The sequence below is a fragment of the Pavona decussata genome, unplaced genomic scaffold (genome assembly GCF_977016875.1).
Source record: "Pavona decussata unplaced genomic scaffold, jaPavDecu1.1 SCAFFOLD_134, whole genome shotgun sequence".
Taxonomy (NCBI): Eukaryota; Metazoa; Cnidaria; class Anthozoa; order Scleractinia; family Agariciidae; genus Pavona; species Pavona decussata.
This window is the reverse complement of record NW_028145547.1, coordinates 5,447,954-5,470,694: the sequence shown is the minus strand read 5'-3', so window position 1 is coordinate 5,470,694 and position 22,741 is coordinate 5,447,954. Positions and strand designations below refer to the sequence as shown.

General features: G+C 39.6%; 1 protein-coding gene and 1 long non-coding RNA gene across 4 annotated transcripts in view; one reads left to right on the top strand and one right to left on the bottom strand.

Moving 5' to 3' along the window:
* LOC146467921 (anoctamin-5-like) overlaps window positions 1-22,741 on the top strand; it is a 46,866-nt gene that overhangs the window by 20,665 nt on the left and 3,460 nt on the right. For all 3 annotated transcript variants that reach the window (XM_085125376.1, XM_085125374.1, XM_085125375.1), the window contains 17 exons: window positions 204-260; window positions 1,923-1,990; window positions 9,095-9,138; window positions 9,752-9,842; window positions 10,483-10,588; window positions 11,069-11,129; window positions 11,593-11,675; window positions 12,905-13,042; window positions 13,896-14,057; window positions 14,653-14,689; window positions 15,205-15,316; window positions 18,206-18,260; window positions 18,543-18,640; window positions 19,210-19,343; window positions 20,108-20,260; window positions 21,203-21,255; window positions 21,786-22,000. In XM_085125376.1, coding sequence (XP_084981502.1) covers window positions 204-260; window positions 1,923-1,990; window positions 9,095-9,138; window positions 9,752-9,842; window positions 10,483-10,588; window positions 11,069-11,129; window positions 11,593-11,675; window positions 12,905-13,042; window positions 13,896-14,057; window positions 14,653-14,689; window positions 15,205-15,316; window positions 18,206-18,260; window positions 18,543-18,640; window positions 19,210-19,343; window positions 20,108-20,260; window positions 21,203-21,255; window positions 21,786-22,000 — 1,667 coding nt within the window. The remainder of the gene's footprint in view (window positions 1-203; window positions 261-1,922; window positions 1,991-9,094; window positions 9,139-9,751; window positions 9,843-10,482; window positions 10,589-11,068; window positions 11,130-11,592; window positions 11,676-12,904; window positions 13,043-13,895; window positions 14,058-14,652; window positions 14,690-15,204; window positions 15,317-18,205; window positions 18,261-18,542; window positions 18,641-19,209; window positions 19,344-20,107; window positions 20,261-21,202; window positions 21,256-21,785; window positions 22,001-22,741) is intronic.
* Window positions 17,545-17,790, bottom strand: LOC146467922 (uncharacterized). The gene is made up of 2 exons (XR_014867652.1): window positions 17,721-17,790; window positions 17,545-17,637 (listed from the first exon to the last, which is right to left on the bottom strand). It is a non-coding gene; the product is annotated as an uncharacterized LOC146467922 (long non-coding RNA).

The following is a 22,741-nucleotide window of genomic DNA, read 5'->3' as shown; positions in this document are numbered from 1 at the left end:
ACAATTAAAAAGAATACTACATAATTTCTGCAACATTTTGTAAATCTCTGAATATTTGTGAAATGCAAATTGAAATAATATTGTCTTCTTTCATTTTGTTAATAAGGCCATTACTTTAACACATGTGCATGCTTATAGATCCTTTCACTGTTGTCTAACTCATGTTCTCATGTCTGTACATTTACCTTCCGCTTGCTGTTTAGGGTACTTATGAAATGGATGAGTCAGTTGATCCTCCAAAGCCTGAAAATGCTAGACAGGTAAGTAATATTAAAAAGTAACTTTGATTTATAAATTTATAAATAAGTTCAGATCATCTGATCTTGTTTCACTTCATTAAAGGGCAGGGCTGGGGGTATAATAACCTTGTGTCAAATTTTAGGTTATTTCTCACTTTTTGCTCAGGCTTACACACTGTAATAATAATAATAATAATAATAATAATAATAATAATAATAATAATAATAATAATAATCTTTAAACAGGGTATGTTCTCACAAAAGTGGTTTTCAGAATGGCCCTGTATAAAATAAATAAACATATAAATAATATATATAAGAAAGCATATAATATATACTTATATAAATAATATATAAGTACCTTATTGTTTGCGTGTTGCCTCATATGGTTTGTTTCCCTATTTTGGGCCCTGATATTTTGGGAAAACTTCTTTGGTTAAGGCTTGTTTTTGACAAATTATTTAATAGTGCAGGGTGGGTATAGCTTCTGTGAACAAATTGTCAAACAAGGGATTAGCATGTAAACCTGCCCTTATCCATGGAGTTTTCAACAAAAATAATGACAATCAGATGCAGGAAAAATAATTTGATCAGGAAGTGAGATTGTAGGGTGAAATTAGATGCTGGTCACAATTATGTTTAGTAATGGCACTAGTTGAGAGCATTTTGTTTAAAAAATGAAGAAATTTTATCTCTGTTGATCATTTCCTTAATTTTCATACATGTTAACTCTGTGTTTGACCAAGAAGTGAGATTGTAAGGAGAAATTGTTTACTTGATTTTGCCTAACTTAACAATGAATTTTTTCAAAGAGTGGTTCTCCACAGGATACTTGTACTTCCTTCTGGCTAATATCTTGCTTTAGAGTTGTCTCCATTTGTGTGTCTTTACCAGTGAAATTGCTCCAGCCAGTCATTGCAAATTATGCAAAATTATAGTACAAAGAACCTACTAGAGAAAATGTGAGAAAACTTGCGATGGCACTAGTAAGTCATTTAGACTTTGTTTTACTCCTAACTGTTTGAGAAAGTGTTGACAACGGTGCTTTTGACAAGTCACAGTGTTAAGTAAGGCAAAATCAAGTAAACACAAATTACTTTTGACAGATGTCGATATTAATAACTATTGGAAACAGCTCTAAAGTTATAAATTATTGGTCATTGATTGTATCATTGTACTAAATTTGATTGTCTAAACTATAGATGTACTGAGTTTTCAAAGATTGAGTATTTAGTATATAAGACTGAGTATTCAACTTAATTCGTTTTCCATTTTCGGAGCTAATTTGTGGAATTCCCTGTAGCATGATCTACGTAAACTTAGGAAAAAACCTTTCAAAAATAAAATTCACCAATTTTTACTTGCCGTACTTGATAATGATGATGATTATGTTGATGTCTCTACGTTAATGTTAAAAATTACTAAATTTTATAATATTATTATTAACCAAGCTCTATCTACTATTATTATTATTACTAAATATAATTATGTTCTTTTCATGTAAATACTAACTATCTGTGAATGCATGTGTATACCTATTTATTCTATTTATTTACTTGGTTTTACTAATAACCTGTTTTGCTTAATTTAGTTTAAGTTAAACAACCCGCCTTGATTAGCTTTGCTATAATTATGCTAATTATGATTGATTGATTGATTGATTACATTCTTTTTGGTTTGTAGTTGCTGTTTTTTACATGGGTAAAGGCAACCAAGCGTTGGTACAAGATGCAACCACTGGATCACATTAGGTACGTAATGCGCATTTATTTGCTTCCTAGATGGATTATGATGGCTTTTGGTATTTAGGAGGGAATGTCTACTAAGACCGAGCGAAATCATAAAAAAGTGGCACATGATGAAAAAATCAAAACTCTGCATATTCCGTCCAGAGATACTCCATACTAGTTTAAAAAACGTGGTGAGATTTTTTTCCTGAAATATATTTTTTAAACCGGAAAAAATAGAAAAAACAGTGACGGCCCCTCGTGGTGTGAAAAACACCCGAAATAAACATGGTTCGCACCTTCTCGTAAACTTCGTTCTGTTCAATTTGCATCAAAGAAAACCCAGTTTTCTTCTTGAAAATTTGCTTTTGAAATGTTTATTAAGTATCTGAGTCCAAAAATACTCCAGTGGATGAATATTCCTGGTCATGAGGAGCCACAAAAAGTCTCAAAAATTCGCTTCCTCCAAATTCTGAATTTGGCGCACTTTTTTAATAGAAAATTTCGCGATCCGGTAAAACACTAAAACCCTTCAAATTTACAATTATAGATTGAGGAAGTATCGCTCTAAAACCAGGTTTAAAAAATAGCTTCGGGCTTTTTACCAGCGCCGAGCATTAGAGGTCTCAAAATCACGAAAATCGCAATATCAACGTGTAAACAAACTGCACACGACTGCAACCAAACTAAGAGAAACTATTGAAATTTCATGTAGTTTACCTCGGCATTCGGCTTTAAACCACCAGTGAAAGGTCATGTTTCGCTAACTGCAATAAAGCATTGTCTAAATAAGAATATGGTTGTGTTTGTATCCTTTCATTATTATATAGCCATCTTGATGTGTGAAGTCAACAAGATAAATTATCATCACTTATTGCGATGGAGCGACAATAAACTCAAATGACTTACCATCGGACCACTTCTTTTCGACTTGAAGATCGTTTAAAATGGAGATGAGTTTGATTTTCTTTGAATTTCGAAACGATTTTTTTGTTTCGAGCTGTCGTTTCGAGATCCGTTCGCAGGATTTACTTGAAGCGAAAGCGCTCGTGGATTACTGTTCGACTCTGTTTATGGCATAAGTCACGCAATAAAATGTCACGCTTTTTTAATTCACGTGACGTTAGGTTTGACTGTCACACGGGAAACGTGTGTCCTGACATGCTGAAAACAAAAAACAAATTAAAAACAATGAAATCTTTACCAAAGTGTGGACAGGACCGATGATTTATAGCCGAATGTTTTTAACATCTATACACACCAAAAGGACTGAGCCACAAAGCAAGCCTTGCTAAAGTATGTTACTCTGCATTTTAATGAGGTGAAACCTTGGGGAACACTTTTCTTGTTAGAACCACTAAGTATTAACGCCTTGGTTTTCGCCTTCGTGCAAAAGTCACTACGGTCTCATCCCTGACTGTTCTCTTGGGGATGGGACAAAACAATGTTATCAGCCAGAAAAAATCACTCCTCACTGCTGTCTTGCGCATCCTTGACAAAGAGAATGCAGTTTGTCGATGTATGGCTTTTTCCATTGAATTGTTACAGCTGAGAGGTCAATGCCAAAGGAAATACAAATTTCCTAATGGTAAATGAAAAATAGGGGTTGGGCGGGGATGGGGTGAGCGCGTGCTCATTTTCCCGAACAGCGGCGCGTTATCGTCTTTTGATTCATCATTTACCAGTGCTTTCTTCGAGGCAACGTGCAAGAAGAAACCTGCTGTTAAGGTTGCTAGCTACTTCAGCACACATCAATCATTGATCTTGAACTGGATCATTTGTCACAGCAATACATTGTAATAAATTAAATAATGGTTTGTTTCACGATGTAGTTACTCAAGTTGTAGATCGCGACGTTTCGACTGCTTCTGCTAGTCTTCATCAGGCAATGAGGTCGACCGGATCACACTTCAGTATTTATGTCACCAAGGCCTGATCCTGCAAGTGTCGCATACAGGGTCTGCTTTACTTCCGGTTTGCTGTCAAATAGGACTTCTGAACTAAAACCGAGTCCTTCGTAACACACTTGACTTGAGTATCCATACCATATCTAGTCTGTTGCTCTCTTACTGACTATGCTGACCACCGGTAACAGCGTGGTTTGTCCCGCAAGCTTCTCCGCATAGTCGACTGAAGCTCTGTCAAAGGACTTCTCGTCTCGCGCTCTAGGGAGAGCTGGTGTCGGCCATATGACAACCGCTTCCATCACGTCTAGCTGTCATATGACGTCATCATACCCCGTTGCGGACCCCAGAGGAGACATGCTTGAACGTACGATCTCTCCTCGGAGTCTCATAGCCGACATTGCCATGCTTTTTGTACTTGTGAAGTTATGGAAGGGGATTCTCTGCCCCTCTCCGTCTCCAGAAGACAAAAAAGAAAAAAAAAAAAGGAGTTCTAGATAGGATTTGAGCTATGTTGACATGCGAAGGAGTATACCATGTTTACTGAATCGCACACTTTGGTTTTCGGACAACCAAAACTGATAACTCTTCAGGTCGCTCTAGGACGTCGACCCTTGCAGCATCTTGGTTGATAGAGCGCCGGCATGTGGGCCTTCCATGACGATGTAAAGATGTTTGCCTTTGCTTGCTTCACAGTCAATGCAAACTCCTCTTTAAGTCCGTTTAGCACATCAACAGTGTGCTGCGACATCAGAATGTTTATCACTAGAGAGCTCGCGACGCAGCGTGTCTGGTGAACGTATTGCGCGAGACAGGGCGCCTGTCTCATGTGGTGTCATTTCTTGGCATGTACCTGACAGGAGCCACCCCTTGTCCACCATCAACGTTCGTCCGCTCGCATTTTCCGATGAGCGTTTTAGCTGAGACCTAATAGGGCTGACGTCTGTAGGTGCCAAGTGCGAATTTAGTGCGTCTATAGGCCTAAATGTAGCTCCTGATGTTATATAATAAAGTTACTTTATGTTCCAAATCTGAACTGTGCAAAAGGACAAGCCAAAGGGGCTCCTATATGTTTTTGCGGCCGAGCCTTTCAAACCTAAATTTTAACTCTTACTATCGTTTCACACATACTGTGTACTATGAGTAGAACCCCCCCCCCCCCCCCCCATCCCCCCAATCCCCTCGGGCTCGATCCAATGCTTGCAGTTTCTGGTACTGTTTTTGGTGTCGCCTCGGTAGCTTTCGCAATAGGCCCGCGGTCACGGCATATACCTATGCAAAAGATTGCTAAGCTCACTTATTGATTTATGTAGTGATTAGTTTAAAGTTCAAAACACCGGCGACGAAAAAGACAAATGCTAGTCACGTTTGGGTTATACTCCCAAGCAGCCGCTTTTAGGGGAGCAGGTAATACGATGTCCCCTAAAATGACGACTGCGTGGGTCCAGGCTACGTTTGGATTGCACTGTTTCCAAACTAAATTGGCCCATTGTTCGTAAATCAGTTACAGAGGAGGCCAGCGTTTATGACAAAATTAAGGTGTACTTACCAATTCAAGAGCCCAATGGAATCAGTACACCGGTTTGTCGCAATAAAGCTATGGACTCTGACTTAACTATTCCACGGTCTGCTATTCTCACCTTGTCAGTATTGCAGTATGTTAAGAGAGCCGATGCGGATCTCGTCATCGGTTAGCACCTCTGCACCGGCCAATTTCGCACTGAGAAGGGACAGGTTAGACTTTTTCAAAGTCCGTTTTCGTGGGAGTCCAGTCAGTTGCTCGGCTCACGACCTCGTCGCCTTGTTGGTCACTCTTTCGGTGCATAAGAAGTCGACTTGTGGCAAGTCTATAATGGTTTACACAGAAATGTAGCGGAAGAAAGAATCACGCGCGCGCTAAGATAAGCTCAACTTCGGAGTAAACATCACTTATTCGAATACTGCTAGTGTTGTCCCGAAACGTGTTTGTTTTGTGAAATTTCACGAGGTATGCATTAAAGGGCCCTAGCCAGCCACGCCTTTGTTTTTGTTTATATGCGAGAGTTTGGCTATTATATTTTACTCGGAGCATGTCGAAATGAACGAAATCACTGTGAAACTACTAAAGATAATGAAACATACTTTCAGGAACACAAAGCAATAAGATTTAGCTTCACCATGCAATATCAATAATTTTGATGGCATCGAAAATGGCGGAGGCTGACTAGGGTCCTTTAAGTTTGTTGTTGTCTAGCCTGCGTAGCAGTCGTTTCCGTTTCCTTCAAGCCAAGCGGGGCAAGCGCGAGAGGGCATTGGGCAAAAAGGAGCAAAAGAGTAGGAGTGGGGGGGAGGGGCGGGGAAGGAAAGGAAACGCCTGCCGCTGAGCCCAGACATTTTACCGAACGCCGTTCGTCAGCGAACGGGAGGCAATGATGTATTACCATTGGTCAATCGTCTGTCAATCAAACTCAGACCAAATCGACATCCGGTAAACCGTTTACCAAAGATGAAAATAGTGGCCGAGGTGGAAAAGAACTCTCTCGAGTGTCCTTTCGATTTCGAGTTTGCTTTGCTTTGGAAACGACTAAACTACTTTCACAGGGAGATAATTCAGTTGAAACTGGAGCAAAGGACTGCTTTAAGAGCGAATGTCGATTAACATCAAGCAAAATCAAGAATTCTCGGTCACGCTCAAAATCAGTCAAAATATAGTTTCCATTGCGCTTTGGTTTGTTGGTAGGTATTATCGTCTCAACAAACATGGTGTCATTCGTTTTTCGAAATCCCGCCGGAATTTTTAAAAATTTAAGAAAATTTGTTCTGGTCTGAAACCACGGTCTGAAAAGGAAGTTTTCGAACGACTTTGTATTTGCGCGAGGAAGTATTTAGCCATGTGGGACAAGCTCATTCTGTCTGTAATTCCAGCTGTAAGCAAATGAGTTGATATTCTAAAACCTTAGTAAAATTCGTCTTGGGTAATTTTATCTACGCTTTGTTCGAGCGACGAAATGTTCGAGAAAATCTTCTAAAGTACTGCAACTTGAAGTAAACAAGTCTCTCATGTGACATTTGATGTGACAGTGTAGGCCCCAAGGGAGTGAAGCCATTTGGGGGCGTTCGGTAAAATGTCTGGGCTCAGCGGCAGGCGTTTCCTTTCCTTCCCCGCCCCTCCCCCCCGCTACTACTTTTTTGCTCCTTTTTGCCCAGCTTGCCCCGCTTGCCCCGCTTGGCTTGAAGGAAACGGAAACGACTGCTACGCAGGCTAGTTGTTGTCTTAACGGTTTTGCACTAGAGTTGCACCAAAGAAAGATTTGAACGGTTTACTAAAACACTTTTTTTCTGTTTGACCACCTTGTCAGATAATTGAAGCATCCGCAAATCCCACAAGCTGATTTCACCCGGTCACAACCGAAATGGCCGTTAGGATGATTGAAATTATCAGAAAATTCTTTAAACGCAGCGTAAATACAAAAATCTACAAGTGTTTTATAACATAGAAATTTTGTATATTTGGTAATTGTTCCAGCATCATCATTGTGTGTCCATCGGGTGCGTGACGATATTTCAATCAGAACAACGGCGGTGTTTATAAGAACACAACAGATCATTGTAACTAAAATAAACACATTAAAAAAAAAGTGCTACAGATCAGAGAAAATTAACGATTAAACAGAAAACTGAATTTTTTTAAAGATCTTGTTAACGAAGAATTGATGCACCCAACCCTTTTTCAGGTACTGTTATCATCAGTGATCACGGAACTCTTTATCTGTCTGTATATCTTTTATCTTGTTTATAGCTGTTATTTATGTTGGCAAACCGACACATGCGAAAAGAACGAACGTCATTCTGGTTGAGAAACTAAAAAAGTTCTCGTTAAGTCACAATTTTCTTATATCACCTTATACCGGTATCTGTTCAATTTCCTCTCGTTAAAACATCATTCAAGCAATTATCCTTGCTGAATAAACCATTCACGCACACGCCATGACCGTCGTGAAATAAACAACCTGAATCGAACATCACTGTTCACGGAGAAATTCAAAAGCCGCGTTAATGCGTGAACAGTCACGTTTGGATGTTCAAATAACTTTAAAGGAACTAGTTTCAGACGCCCTGATGTTTGAATTTTTTTTTTTTTTTCGATTTTGGCCATATGTAAGAAAAACCAACACTCCGAAGGAAGCCGTTGCGTGACCGAAACAAGTACAGTCAAAAACAATCGAAGACGGAAGATTATAAAGTCCGGCGGTTTCTGAGATGACTGTGGAGAACTTTAAAATTAGATATTTCTGTTAATATTTTCTTTGAGCCGACAAGGTTTTGTTACCGTCAAAGGATTTTTGCCCCTTCAATTGGCATTTGCCAAGTGACGTGAATGCGATAGCAGAAGTCATTAGTCACTGAAGGAGATCAATTATCAACCCTTCGAGCTATGATGGCTTTGTATGGTGCATTAAGCCAAGAAACTGATACTTAGATGACATCTTATTCAAGGTGAGCTAAATATGAGCTTTCTGTTGATTGGTCCATCGTACTATTGAGGGAAACAAGGAAAAAAATTACAAAAGTCTTCGGTGATTTTGACAAACATGTTTATCGCTTACCGTTGTTGACAGATAATGTTGCAATTATCGGGATTTTGAGAGCGTTAGTTCTCAGCGCTGATAGAAAGCCCGAAACTGATTTTTAAACCTGCTTTTAGAACGGCATTTCGTCAATCAAGAATTCTAAATTTCAAGTGATTCGGTGTTTTACCGGGTAGGGAAACTCTCTCCTGAAAAAGTGCGCCAAATTGAGAATTTCGACTGAGCCAATTTTAGTAACTTTCGGTACCTTCCCCATGACCTTCAAAACTAAAGCAGAGATCTATTATTGGCCTCAAACGATTCGTAAACACTTCAACTGCACATTTCCAAGCTTACAATGAGGTTTTTTATCTATGCGAATTAAACAGAGCGAAGTTGAGAGAAGGTATGGGACACGTCTATTTTGGGTGCTTTTATAGACACTTGGGCCCGAACACATTTTATTCAATTTTTCTGGGTTTAAAAAAGAATTCCGAGAAATCAAAACCACCACGTTACTAGAACTACCATAGGGTATCCTTAGTCAATTTGTGAACGACTTTCATTTTTTATCATGTGCCACCCCTCGCTCGGTGTTAGTAGACATTCCCTCTTAATTTGTTACTTGTACTGTATGTTGTTCTATAACTCAGATTTTCTTGTTCAACACGTTGCAGGGATTATTTTGGAGAAAAGATTGGAATTTACTTTGCTTGGCTAGGTGTGTATTAAATGTTAACACTTTCACTGCTGTAAATGGTTTGAACCCAGGAGTTATGTCATAAGTACATAAATTATGATCATCCACTGAGGTGAGTGTAGTCCTGAGTCCTGAGACTTTGACTGACATTTCAACAACCTGAGCGGAATTCATCTCCAGAGTCAAGTGAATTGTGGAACGTCTAGGTGGTATATATGTCTCTGGTTGTTAACCTGATTGGTCAACAAAGTCGAGATGTTATTGGTCATTTGTCAGTAAGCCATGATGTTATTGGCTGTGAAGACTGTAAAAAGTGCCATGGTTTTGCTAGCCCGGCCTGCCACACAATGCAAGTGATTGCCCCTGGATGTTAATTGTGTTACATTCAATTTAACCTCATTTTATAACAAAATTGTTACTTGGGATTATATAGCGGGTATCCAAATATGCTTGTTTGAGACGATGAATTGGTGAAATTTAATACAGTCATGATTTATTAAATAAGGCAATTTCCTTCACTTTTGATAATACGGAGTGTTGGTCTAAAATTGAGGTCTGGTTAATTTAGGGTTAACTGTTTTGGAGCCAAATTAAATAATTAATATGTAGTCTTTGACTTGATTATTTTAACCAGGATTTTACACTGCCATGTTGGTACCAGCAGCTCTCATGGGGCTCATTTGCGTGATTTATGGAGCAGTCAAAGTGGGTTCTTACATTCCTGTGTAAGTGATCAATTCGTAAATTCTCTTAATCGTAAGTAAATCACTTTAATTTATTATTAAGTGTTGATGCATGTAGCGCAGAGCACTAACTGGAGACATTCTCCAGATGGAATTGGAATTTGGAAGTGTTGGTTTTTGAGGAAAGGGAAAACTGGAGTACCTTGAGAAAAACTCTTGATTAATACCATCAACAAACACAACCCACATGTATGACACGAGTCCAGGAGTGAAACACGGACGACATTGGTGGGATACGAGTGCTCTCACCACTGCGCCATCCTTGCTCTCCCGTGTTACTGAAAATTCACAGAGAACTTTGGACTCAAAGGATTTGATCATCTCAGTCCTGATTGATCCAAAGTCCTGATCCATGGATTTTAGTTTAACTTTTGCAAAAAGGGTGCTTAATATATTATATTTTATTTTTGAAAGGTTGACTTCTTCAAATGGTATTGTACATGTACCAGGATGTTGTTTGTTTTTTGTTCTTGTTTTCAATAAGATTGTAAATTAACTCATAATAGCCCCTGTGGAGAGTTAACAAAGCTACTGTACTGAACAGTGAGTTAACTGTGCAGAAAAAACGCAGACCTCTTGGAGTTGGGAGTTTAACAGGTGGTATATATTCCGTTCCCTTTAGGAGAGACATTTGTGATGAAGATAAGAAGTTGGATTATCCTATGTGTCCTCGCTGTGATAAGGGCTGCCCATACTGGCCTCTGTATGACACCTGCATTTACTCCAAGGTACACAGTGCATCATAAACTGTTGCGTGTAAAGCCTTTATTTTTTATTTACTTATTTATTTATTTATTTATTTATTTATCTATTTAAGAACAATAACAACAACAACAATCATAACATTAACAACATCAACCATAACAACAGCAATAACAACCACATCAACAACAACAAAGAAAATATTGAAAAAGTAACAAATAGAAAAAAAAGAGGAACAAAATACAATAATATATCACACTAACCCGCTATTCGCAGTGGGTTAGTTAAGAGTAGTGGGTTAGTTAAATCGTTAAATGTTCATCTAAGGCGTTCATCAAAGCTGTGTTTGTGAAAAAAGAGGGAAAAGAGAAACTGCTCAGGCAGTTGAAAGTGAGGTGATAAAATAACTAAGCAAGAGGTACTTTGCCACACTTTGAAACACTGCTCATAGATACCCTTGCCTTTTAGTGTTTATTGAAAACATATTTTTATTTTCGTCTTAACAGGTGGCTTATGTCTTTGACAATGAATTTACTGTGGTCTTTGCCATTTTCATGTCACTTTGGGGTAAGTCCCTGTATAGGCAGCGATTTTTTTTTTATCTCGTCAGCCATTGAAGACGTTCCTGTTTAAAGCATGGTAAAGTTTTGAGTTAGTTTAGTTAAACTGTGTTTCGTGATAAATTTGACTTTTTTATTTTGGGAAGAAAACAGATGCAACTTCACACATCTTACCTGTCAGTACACTGAGCAGGCTATAGTCTTGTGCATGTACTGCTCTACCAGTCATCCATAGTTTTGTAGATTTTGAAATCTTTTTTGCTGGAAAAGAGAGGACAGTACAAGGCATAGTAATTGAAGGAGTCGGTTAGTTGAAACCTCTTTATGATAGCATTCCTTGACGAAGTTTGTGCACCACGATTTATGCACTGTTGCAAATCATTTGTGTCGCATATTTTTATTTGCAATGCCGCAGCTCTAGAATTAACCCTTAGAGAAGATCAACTCACGTGTGATGGATTTTCTCCTAGCCACCATGTTTCTTGAATTCTGGAAGAGGCGGCAGGCAGAGATAGCCTATGAATGGGACTTGCTGGGGTACGAGGATGAAGAGGTACTTCATGTAATACATACAGGTGCAAGTGTTTGGTCTATCAGTCTGAGAAGCGAGACTTTGGCATCCAGTTTATGTTGTCACGTCCATATTAACTATGTCTGCCTTTCTGCTCCGTTAAGCTGACATCTTGGTAATATTTTGGTCAAACTGCGATGATTAATAACAAGACTTTGCCAAAACATTCTTTGTGGCTTTATAAATGACAACCTTCCCTTATCACTTCAACAATATTAATAGTCACCGTACCAGTAGGTACATTGCAGTGATTTTCTAGTGCGTGTCGTAAAACCAGAACTAAAGTTATTACTCTGGACCGTCACAGTAGATCCAAATACACAACGAATCACTCAGAACTGACAAAGGAGACATGTTTGGGTGCACCTTCACTTTCATCCTTCTCATGGTATTACTTGGGCCGTGTTTGAATAGGATCGGGTGTTTTCAGGTGGCTGGGTTTTTTAGGTTCCATTTGAGGGAAACATGCAAGCGGAGAAGGCAGAGACCCTCCTTGTTGAATCCTCGACTCCCTTGCACAAACTACAGTAACTGTAATCATGTAAACTCCTGTTAGGAGAACTCGAGTTTTCTTTTCCGAATATACCTGTGTCACTGACTGAAAAAAATGCATTTATCATTTATTCACCAGGCCCCAGTTGTTCAAAGGCCGGATAACTTTATCCGCTGGATAAGACACTCTTCAGCGTCTAAAATATACTTCACGTTAAATGTTGTCCAAGCTTTTCGTACACTCCCCAACTAAGCAGTGGTTAGAGTGTGCATATTTGCTTGTGCACGAGGAAATACTGAAATCTTTGCACAGATTGAAACTGTCGGATAGTGACTTATCCACTGGATAAAGTTATCCGGCCTTTGAACAACTGGGGCCAGGGCTTAAACTATAGCATTGACCACATTTCTCTCAGACATGAGAAACGCTTAGTTGGCACCAAGTGACGGAAGCGATAGTCACGATTGGTTTTGGTTTTCCGTTTGGTTGAGAATGAGGCATGGACTTTTAACCAACCACAGTTGGTAATAAAGGACAAATGAAGCAAACAGATTAAATTTGCTCATCGAAAAGTGCTGACTGATTGTGTGTACATCTACTATTACCATGTACTGGGGGGGGGGGGGGGTATCTTCCTAAAAATTGTACCCTAGAGTTCACTGCTGCACCCACTATTTAGGCTACTTAACTTATTGCATATTCACTTTTTTTTTTCAAGGAATTACCTCGTCCTGAATACGAGGCAGCTGCTTTGGATACTCGGTTGAATCCCATCACCAAAGTGGAAGAGCCGTTCATCTCGATTGGCAAAAAAATTCCCAGATTTGTGTGCAGCTTCAGTTTCATCCTTTTCATGGTAAGACTTGAATGTTTGAATGGGATCAGTTGTTTTCAAGTGGTGGGGTTCTTTACAGAATTCCATTTCTTGCACCAACTACTACCATGTATTGTAATCTCACATTCCCTCATTATTGAATAAATATGTTAGCTCTCGCAGTGTCACACTGTTGGTTTTGTGGTGATGGCGTGATCAACACGCAGATGAGCACTGATTTTCGTAGCAACGTAGCGTTGAAGAAAGCATGCCTTGTTGCAAAACTCAAAACTCGTAATTCCTAGCGATTCCTTACCTCGTGTAGCTGTCATGAAATGACTCTTAAAGGTTAAAAACTGCAAGCTACTACAGGTTCGATGGCCTTTGAGAGAACCACAAAAAAAAAAAAACAGCAACAGAAACAATGCTTGTTGCCTGAACACCGATAGCAGCTCAGCTGCAACACCATGCAGGGACGATGGACCATTTCTGAGTTGCTGGGAATCTCATTATGAAAGCGAGGCTAAGTGCAAAACTTTTCAGATGAAAATTAGTTTTGTTTGCATATGAATTAAAACTAATTTTCATAATAAAAACTTTGCACTTTGCCTCGCTTTCATAATGAGGTTCAAAGCAACTTGGAAATGGCCTATTTAATAGACCCTTATCACTCGGCGGCCATGTTGAGTCTCTGGGGAATAAAAAGCTTTGTTTTCGCATGGTAAGCCTCGGCCAGACGCGAATTCAGTGCGAGGCTTGCCTTGCAAAAAACAAGCCTTTTTATTCTCCTGAGACTCAACATGGCGGCCATGTGATGAAGGTCTATTAGCAGGTCCCAAAGAGTGTTGAATATCAGCGCTTTGTCAGTTAATTTTACTCTTTCTCTGTGTTCCAGTTGGTGCTTGTACTCATCGCAGTGTTTGCAGTAGTTGTGTACCGTGCATCGGTGTATGCTGTTTTAGCCGCACAGGATGATTATAATATGGGGGCTGTAAGCATCGCGACGTCTGCCACGGCGGCTCTTATCAATCTGGTCATCATTATGCTTCTTAACAAGGTGTGTACGTGTCTACTGCCGCTTATTGTAACTAAAGCTATAGCTGGTTTGTATTGCTGTCGGTGTTCAAAACAAAAGAAAATTTGTTCATATAGTTTGCATAAAAATGGAAGTTCCAGAGGAGAAGAATCTTATTGTTCCTGTACACCAACATGGCCGCTAAGACATCATATGCAAACCATCAATTGTTAAATGGGAAGAATCATGGTGTTTTTACCTCTAATAATTCTAGAACAACGAGAGGAAAGAAATCAATTCAACTCTTGAAAGGAACAAATTGTGATCTGTTCTAGCACATTTTGGAAACAAAAATGCGAGAACTTTGAAAAACGTTAGAAAAACGTTAGCCTAACATTACTCAAGTTTCAATCCATTCCGACCTACTCTGTTTCTGGCCAGAGACACTAATCGACAGCCTTATGACGCTGGGGTGATAATTTATAACAAAACTAGGCGTTCACGATTATTCTCTTCTTTCTCTTGACAGACAAACATTTTTGGGTTTTGAAATGACATCAAATTCGCATGAAACTTCCCCCTTAACTACTCTTCCTGTCATGTAGGTGTCACAGTTTTTCATTTTGTTCAATTTCAGTGCTACGAGAAGTTGGCCGAGGTTTTGACGAGATGGGGTAAGTATAATTATTAGCGCTTGGTACCTGGCTTTGAATGATGATCCTGTATTTTATTATTTCGATGGGCTGGTGGGGTGTGGGGAAGCATAATTGCCTTAGGTCAGATATTTTCTTTTTTGATCGTTGCACCATTTTCCCCTAGAATGTCCCCTTTTGCATGAGGAGTAAAATTCGAACCAAAACTTTGCCCCGCATTTTCTCCCAAGAAAGACAATCTGGGACAGCGGAGCGCCATGGATCGTAATCATAGAATCGGACAATGAATATTCAAAATCTGGCGACATGCTTATTATTCTAAGAGTACAATTATCCAATTCGTATGCTGATCTTTTTAATATTTCAAACCTTTCTATCTTGTGGCGGTTCTTTGGGCAATGTAAAAAATGTTAATGTTTTGGACATTATTTTTTTTAGTTCTGGTCCACTAACTTTAGGCTCAACTCTAAGCCCTTCTATAGACGTTGTCAAAGAAATGGCGGTTTCACAAACTAAAGAGAGTTTTGTTGTTGCAGAGATGCCTCGTACCCAGACCGAAATGGAGGATATTTTCTCGTTCAAGATGTATCTCTTCCAGTTTGTGAACTTCTACTCGTCGCTGTTTTACATCGCTTTTTTCAAGCACAAGTAAATAAATTTTGCTAAATTAGAGCGGTTTTCACTCGAGTGTTGTAAAACCAAGACCAAAGTAATTGCTCTGGCCAATCACAACAGACGTAAACAACACATTGAACCAATCAGAATAAGAAGCAAATGCGTGTAACTGGTGCCAAGCGCGGGAAAACGAGTGGGAGTTTTGCTTCTTATTGGTTAAGAAAGTGGCGCGAGATTTGCTTACGAACCACAGAACGAATATAAGCAAAACCAACGTAAATACAAATTGCTTTCGACACTCAAGTGAAAGCTACTCTTTAGTAGTACTAGCAGTATCGTTAAAAAGCCAACTACAGTAAGCGTCCGCGTTACAAGATATCTTCAGTGAGATCACTCGTCAGCATATGGAAGGGGCCTCTGGCTACCACTGTCAGTCCTTTTTATCTCGCTGTTACCCACCCAACCCACTGAATTAAGTTCAGTACCCAGTCCATCGGACTGTATGAACCGGGAGGTGCATTTCTAAAAGAGATGTTTCTCCATTGTGTCCATAAGAAATGTCTGAAGACCAGGAAGTGGGAAGTTGAGATATGTCCAGAAATGCAGGCAATGGCGAAAATGGCAAATTTGACGATATTTCGCCAAAGGTTGCAATTCAGTTGAACGAGCTCAAGAGAAGGGTACCAACAGAGCGGCGAATTTGACGAATTTGGCGAAAATGGCAAATTTGACGATATTTCGCCAAAGGTTGAAATACAGTTGAATGAGCTCAAGAGAAGGGTACCTACAGAGCGGCGAATTTCACGAATTCGACGAATTTGACGAAAATGGCAAATTTGACGATATTTCGCCAAAGGTTGAAATTCAGTTGAATGAGCTCAAGAGAAGGGTACCAACAGAGCGGCAAATTCGACGAATTTGGCGAATATGGTGATTGTGACGATATTTCGCGCAAAAGTTGAAATTCAGTTGAACGAGCTCAAGAGAAGGGTACCAACAGAGCGGCGAATTTGACGAATTTGGCGAATATGGTGAAAATGGCAAATTTGACGATATTTCGCCAAAGGTTGAAATTCAGTTGAATGAGCTCAAGAGAAGGGTACCAACAGAGCGGCGAATTCGACGAATTTGGCGAATATGGTGATTGTGACGATATTTCGCCAAAGGTTGAAATTCAGTTGAACGAGCTCAAGAGAAGGGTACCAACAGAGCGGCGAATTCGACGAATTTGGCGAATATGGTGATTGTGACGATATTTCGCCAAAGGTTGAAATTCATTCGAACGAGCTGAAGAGAAGGGTACCAACAGAGCGGCGAATTTGACGAATTCGACGAATTTGGCGAAAATGGCAAATTTGACGATATTTCGCCAAAGGTTGAAATTCAGTTGAACGAGCTCATGCTTTTGCTGTCCAAAACCCTGGCGAGTTGCAGTGAAATTATATTTAGTTTTGCTAACTTGTATTCGTTACTTAGTCGTGAGTCGCAATTTGCCAATTTTGTGTAAAACAAATGTGATTAATCATGCCCTGGGTACCTACCACAATGTTTATACTTGTTGATTCACGATTAAAGAACGAGGTATACATGCATTATTTTTTTGTTAGGGTTTGGTTTGTTAAAATATTTTCCCTTATTTTACGTGTAGACCCACGTTCAAAGAACGAGGTATACATGCATTATTTTTTTTGGTTGAGTTTGGTACACGTGAAGATAACTATTGTCCCCCAATGTTACCTGTTTGGTGAATGTGACGATTTTTATCCCAATGTCTGGAATTTGTCATATTTTCTACAACTGTAATATTACTCCATCATCACGATTGGCTTTCATATGTTTGGCTAACTTGCATACATTTGTCAATTTGACAAACTTTGGCCAACTTTTTTCACATTTTCCCGAATCATCTAATCCGCCAATACGGTAGGCTTCCATATGTTAAGCTTAATACTCGGGTTGAAGGCCATTTATTTCCAGAAATGTAGGGTCTTTGGCCATTTGCCCTTGGTATCCTTGTCTTGAGCTTATTCACCTAAATTGTGGTCTTTTGCGAAATATCGTCAAATTCGCCATATTTGCCAAATTCGCCGTATTCGTCAAATTCGCCACTTTGTTGGTACCCTTGTCTTGAGCTCATTCGCTTGAATTTTGGCCTTTGGCGAAATATCGTCAAAGTTGCCATATTTGCCAAATTCGCCACTTTGTTGGTACCCTTGTCTTGAGCTCATTTGCTTGAATTTTGGTGTTTGGCGAAATATCGTCAAATTCGCCATATTTGCCAAATTCGCCATATTCGTCAAATTTGCCACTTTGTTGGTACCCTTGTCTTGAGCTCATTCGCTTGAATTTTGGTCCTTGGCGAAATATCGTCAAATTCGTCAAAATTGCCAAATTCACCAAATTTGTCACATTCGACAAAATCATCAAATCCACCAACATGGCAGGCTTCCATGTGTTTAGCTTATTTGCATTTATTTGGGAATTTGGCGAAATCTTGCCAAATTCGCATTTCTGGACATAAGTGGGGAAGTTGGCAAGTTGGCAAGTGAACATATATGAATCTTTCTTCTGTATTCTTCTATATAATTTGGCAAGTGTCTTACTGTGAGCCAACAGTCAGTATCTCCAAGAGACAGACAAGTGGACATCTCACCTAACTGATCACATTCACATGGTCCAAGCGACATACAAACACCACATTCAACTTGTCATAAGTAGACGTCATGGCCCTAACCACACATAAATACTGAATGTTTGACTAGCCATCAGTGGGCACCTTTTAAGCAGACAAATCAATATGGCCCCAGCCACACAAACAGTGAGGTTTAAACTCACATATTAAGCGAAAACCTTCCCTGGTATGTTCAATCCTAGAGGACCATTGAACATCTTCTTTACTAAAGATGAGTGCTTTGTGTTTAGTCCAGGCAGGCCAGGAGAGTTTAACCGGATTTTTGGGAAGTACAGGCAGGAAGAGGTAAATATTGACAGTAAAACTAAACGGTAAAAGAAACGATTTTTTAGTGAACTGTAGCTGCCTGTGTAGATGTTCTTTACACTCATCACACACTTGTTTCCTGTCTGCTAAATGTCTCAAATTTGGATTTCTTCACTTCTTCTCATAAAACCAGGCATGCTTTCTTCGGGTACGACAATCTTTAAAACGTAGCTGAAAAAGAGGCTAAAATTCATGGCTGTTTGACTGATAGTCATTGTAATGAATAACTTTAACCTGGTTTAATGTTGCTGTTTCTTTTAGTGTAACCCAGCTGGCTGTTTGTTTGAGTTGTTACTGCAGTTGGGAGTCATCATGGTCGGGAAGCAGATCTTTAACAACTTCATCGAAATAATTGTACCGTAAGTAACCCGGCGCCCTTTGTACTTTTCAGCAGCGTGTAAATTCTAAAGTTTAAGTTAAAGATCTTTTTGACTGCGTTGTGTGAAAGACCCTTTGCACTTAGTTTATAGCCGAGTACCCAAACCTAATATCATTTTAAAGCTTATAAAATGGAGAAACGTGGGAAGTCAATTAAATTTCTTGGATAGAACCAACACTGGACGCAATACGAGACCCTACATGCAAATTGACCGAGGCTTGTAAACGTGAATCACACGCAACCATTGTACTCTGCGGGACATCTGGTGGTTCCAAGATGTTAAGCAGGCATTGGCTTCTATCTGGAAGATTTTTTAAATTTCCTTTCGTTTTTAAAAATTTATAACCTTGACCGTACAAAAAGGCGGCCAGAAATCAATCGTCAAACTTCAAATCGCTTTTACTTTGTTTGAACACTCTCCGACACTGTTTCAGAGGCCAATGATAAGGAAAGGAAATGACTGAGCCCTTGTCAAAGCCAATGGCTTTTGTAGTGGCCGCCGGGTGGGATTCCCTTGTAGTAATTCTTAGTGTGGTTTACGTTTTGTAGAAAGTTACAGAACTGGTGGAGAAGACGGCAGAACATAGAGACACCAGACCTGACAGAGTACACGCGCTGGGAACTGGACTACGACTTGACTCAATATCCCGTGCATGGGCTGTTTTATGAATACCTGGAGATGGGTAAGAAGTGATAAGTGCATGGGGGAGGGGTGGGAAGGGAGCATAAGAAGTGGTAAGTGCATTGGGGAGGGGAGAGGGTGAGCGGGGAGGTATGGGCGGGAAGGTAAAGGAGCGTAACAAGTGATAAGTCAAGGAGGATAAGAGAGAAGGAGCGTGAGAACTAATGCCATCTTGGAGGAGGGGACGGGAGGCATTGGAAAGGAGTATAGGTACTTTTATTAGTGCATCATGGGGTAGGGGAAAGGGGTGTAAACTCTGACGAGTACTCTAGGGGAACAGAGGGATATTGAAGGAAGGGGGATACAATTTTGGCTTGTAAATTAGAATGGACTTGCCTTGTGGAAAAAATGGAATGCGGAAGGGGAATCCATTTGTCCTGATGTAAGGGTGTTACCGCGTACGATACTTAACATTATTTCGCGAGCAGGCGTTGGATATGAGATGATAGACAGCCATCGCCGAGTTGGCTATAATCATCTCATATCCAACTTGCGGAAGTGCGATAATGGTTTTATTAAAAACAGTCAAGAAATATTGCTAGATCTTGCTGATTTCGCTTTGCAGGAACAACGAGAAGACAATTTAATAGTCGCTGTTTCTCTGACATGGTATAACGGCTCATATACCATGGTCGCTGAGCCAATCAAATACCTGGAATTGCATTATTCAATGACCCAGTTTTTAGTAAAGACTATAAGACAGACCTGCCTGTGACTGATTTGTCTCTGTGCTTGAGTACCCTAACAAGTCGTTGTCTGTTTCAGTGATCCAGTACGGCTTCGTGACGCTGTTTATTGCTGCTTTTCCCTTGGGGCCATTTTTTGCGCTCATTAACAACTTGCTGGAAATCCGTCTTGATGCCTATAAGTTCATCGTGGTGTTCCAACGCCCCATGGCCGCTCGAGCGCAAGACATAGGTATGCAATGCATGCAAAAAAAAAGTCATCGATAAGTTCTTCTTTTGTTGTTGTCTTGTTTGATTGAAGGCGCATGTACACAAGGGAAAAATAAAAACGGGCGGACACTTGACAAAAAGCATAACATTTTTTCATATTTTTCGAAAGGGTAATATTAGCGCGCTGGCCAGTAAGAAAGGTAGCTTAGGTACCTGCATGGGTCCCTCTTAAGCTAAGATAAATCCAAGTGTTACATAGAGGAAAGACGTGGCTTTCTTTTCGCAAATGCTTCCAAAATATGAAAATCGCATTGAGTTGAAATACTTGAACGACGATCTGGACCTTCGAGTTTCGACTTAACGGAAAACCTGGGAATTTATTTTCTTAGAAAAGCAATGAAATATTTGAAAACCCAGTTCTATAAGCTTTAATTTGATATAGGGTTTTGGGTATCTGTGATGTAACTGAGAGGCGCTACATCCATTAAACTGAAGCCACTCCTGAAGGTACACGGTAACCTTAAGTTGCGTAAATAACTGCGAGGGTCTTTCTTCTATTTAATATTCAACCTGCATTTCAAGTATATGTTTTCATATATTCATATTCGTGAATCCAAGTATTGTCTCTGCCTAACCAATAGGCTTTTTTTTTTTTTTTCAAACAACACTAAGGACACAATTTTAGCCTCAGGTAGTTTCATGAAATATCTTGCCCAAGAATTGCAACTTAATGTTTACACGAGGCCAGTTTTCACATCAAGCTAACGTTAAACTAGCCGTTTTTGGGTGGAAAGTCTTTAATACAGAGTTGTTCAACTACAAAAATAGCTGCAGACCCGTGTATGTTCTTACTCAGGGTATGGAGGCGCCGGGGTGGGCATTATTTACAAGGGCGAAAATATTTGTAAATGCCCCTCTTCTGTATTAAAGATTTTAAAGATTGTATATTCTTTTTTCTCGGTAGGAATCTGGTACACCATTCTTAAGGCAGTCACCAAAATCTCAGTTGTTGTGAATGTGAGTAGTTCTGTATTTTTAAGGCTCTTTCTACCATCCAAATCAAACAAATGGATACATTCGGCAGTTTAAAAGCCATTGTGGTTTGTGCACTTCGTGGTGGGGGTTAAAAACTCTTTAAAAAATGTCACAATCTGCAGAAGATTGCCAAGCTTCATAACCAGTGCCTTTCATTAGCTTGTAGTCTGTCCACAGCTGTTGTTGTTGTTGTTGTTGTTGTTTTTATTAATTTGTTATTATTATTGTTATTTTTTTTTTGGGGGGGGGGGGGGAGGGGGGTTGATAGTGTAGTCAGAGTTCAAAAGCATTGAGCGCGAATGCACAGTGATCTGATAAAAAAATAGATCGTCTGTTACTTTTATTAATTTATTTTATTGAGCTTCACAACATACAACACAAACAAGGATTATGGACAATTTATTAACAACAAAAGACAGCCAATTATGGCAGGGGAGCTGCTACAACAATAGCGCATTGTTAACAGGCTAGTAAAGTTTTAATCTATGTAACTGCTGTGTTCATGTTGGCAGGGTTTTGTCATTGCATTCGTGTCAGAGTTTGTTCCCAGACTGTACTACACCCTGGGCTTAGGGAATGACAGCCTGGAGGGATTTGTGAACAGCACCTTGTCCTGTTTTGTGGTGTCGGAGTTTCCTGAAGACGAGAAACCCTCTGGAACAGAGCTGGATGTACTGTGGGATGTTTTTAATAACAACAGCTGTGGGTTCAACCAGCCCACCTGCAGGTAATCTACACACTAATGTTAAAGTAGTCGGTGTGGTTCTAGCTTTTAGGTCTGCGGATGAGAACAAGTTATGGGTTGTGTGCGTATGTGTGTACAGTCAACTCTCTCGTAAGCGACCACCCTTGGTGCACGACAAAGTGGTCGCTTACGGGAGGTGGTCGCTTACGAGAAAGATCAATAAAATAAGCCTAATACTGGACTGATAAATTAATTACCTAAAAATATTACCCTAGCAGCTAAAATTAGGCAAATAGAAACTAATTTATTTGATTATTTCACATCTATTTATTCTACTGACGAAACTTTGTGTAACATTTTGAAACAGATCACTGTAACAATTCACATTTACCTACAGATCTAATTATAGTAATCTTCGCTGTCTGTAAAATGTCAGTTGTCCGGGGTAGCGTCATTAAAAATTAAACTTTTGTTGCTTCTGAGTAATTATTTACTCAGATCATACGCGAATATGTTGGGTGGTCGCTTACCGGAAACAGAAAACAAAAGAATATGTCAAATTTCTGGCCTAAAAAGTGGTCGCGGTCCCTTGAAAATTTTAGTAGTGGTCGCTTACGAGAGAGCCCTTGAAACAGTATTTAACTGAGAAACAAAACGGTTGTTTACGAAGTGGTCGCTTACGGGAGGTGGTCGCTTACGAGAAGTGGTCGCTTTGAGAGAGTTGACTGTAGTTACTGTTGATTTTGTTGCCATTTAATTTATTTAAAGGAATAGCCTTTTTAA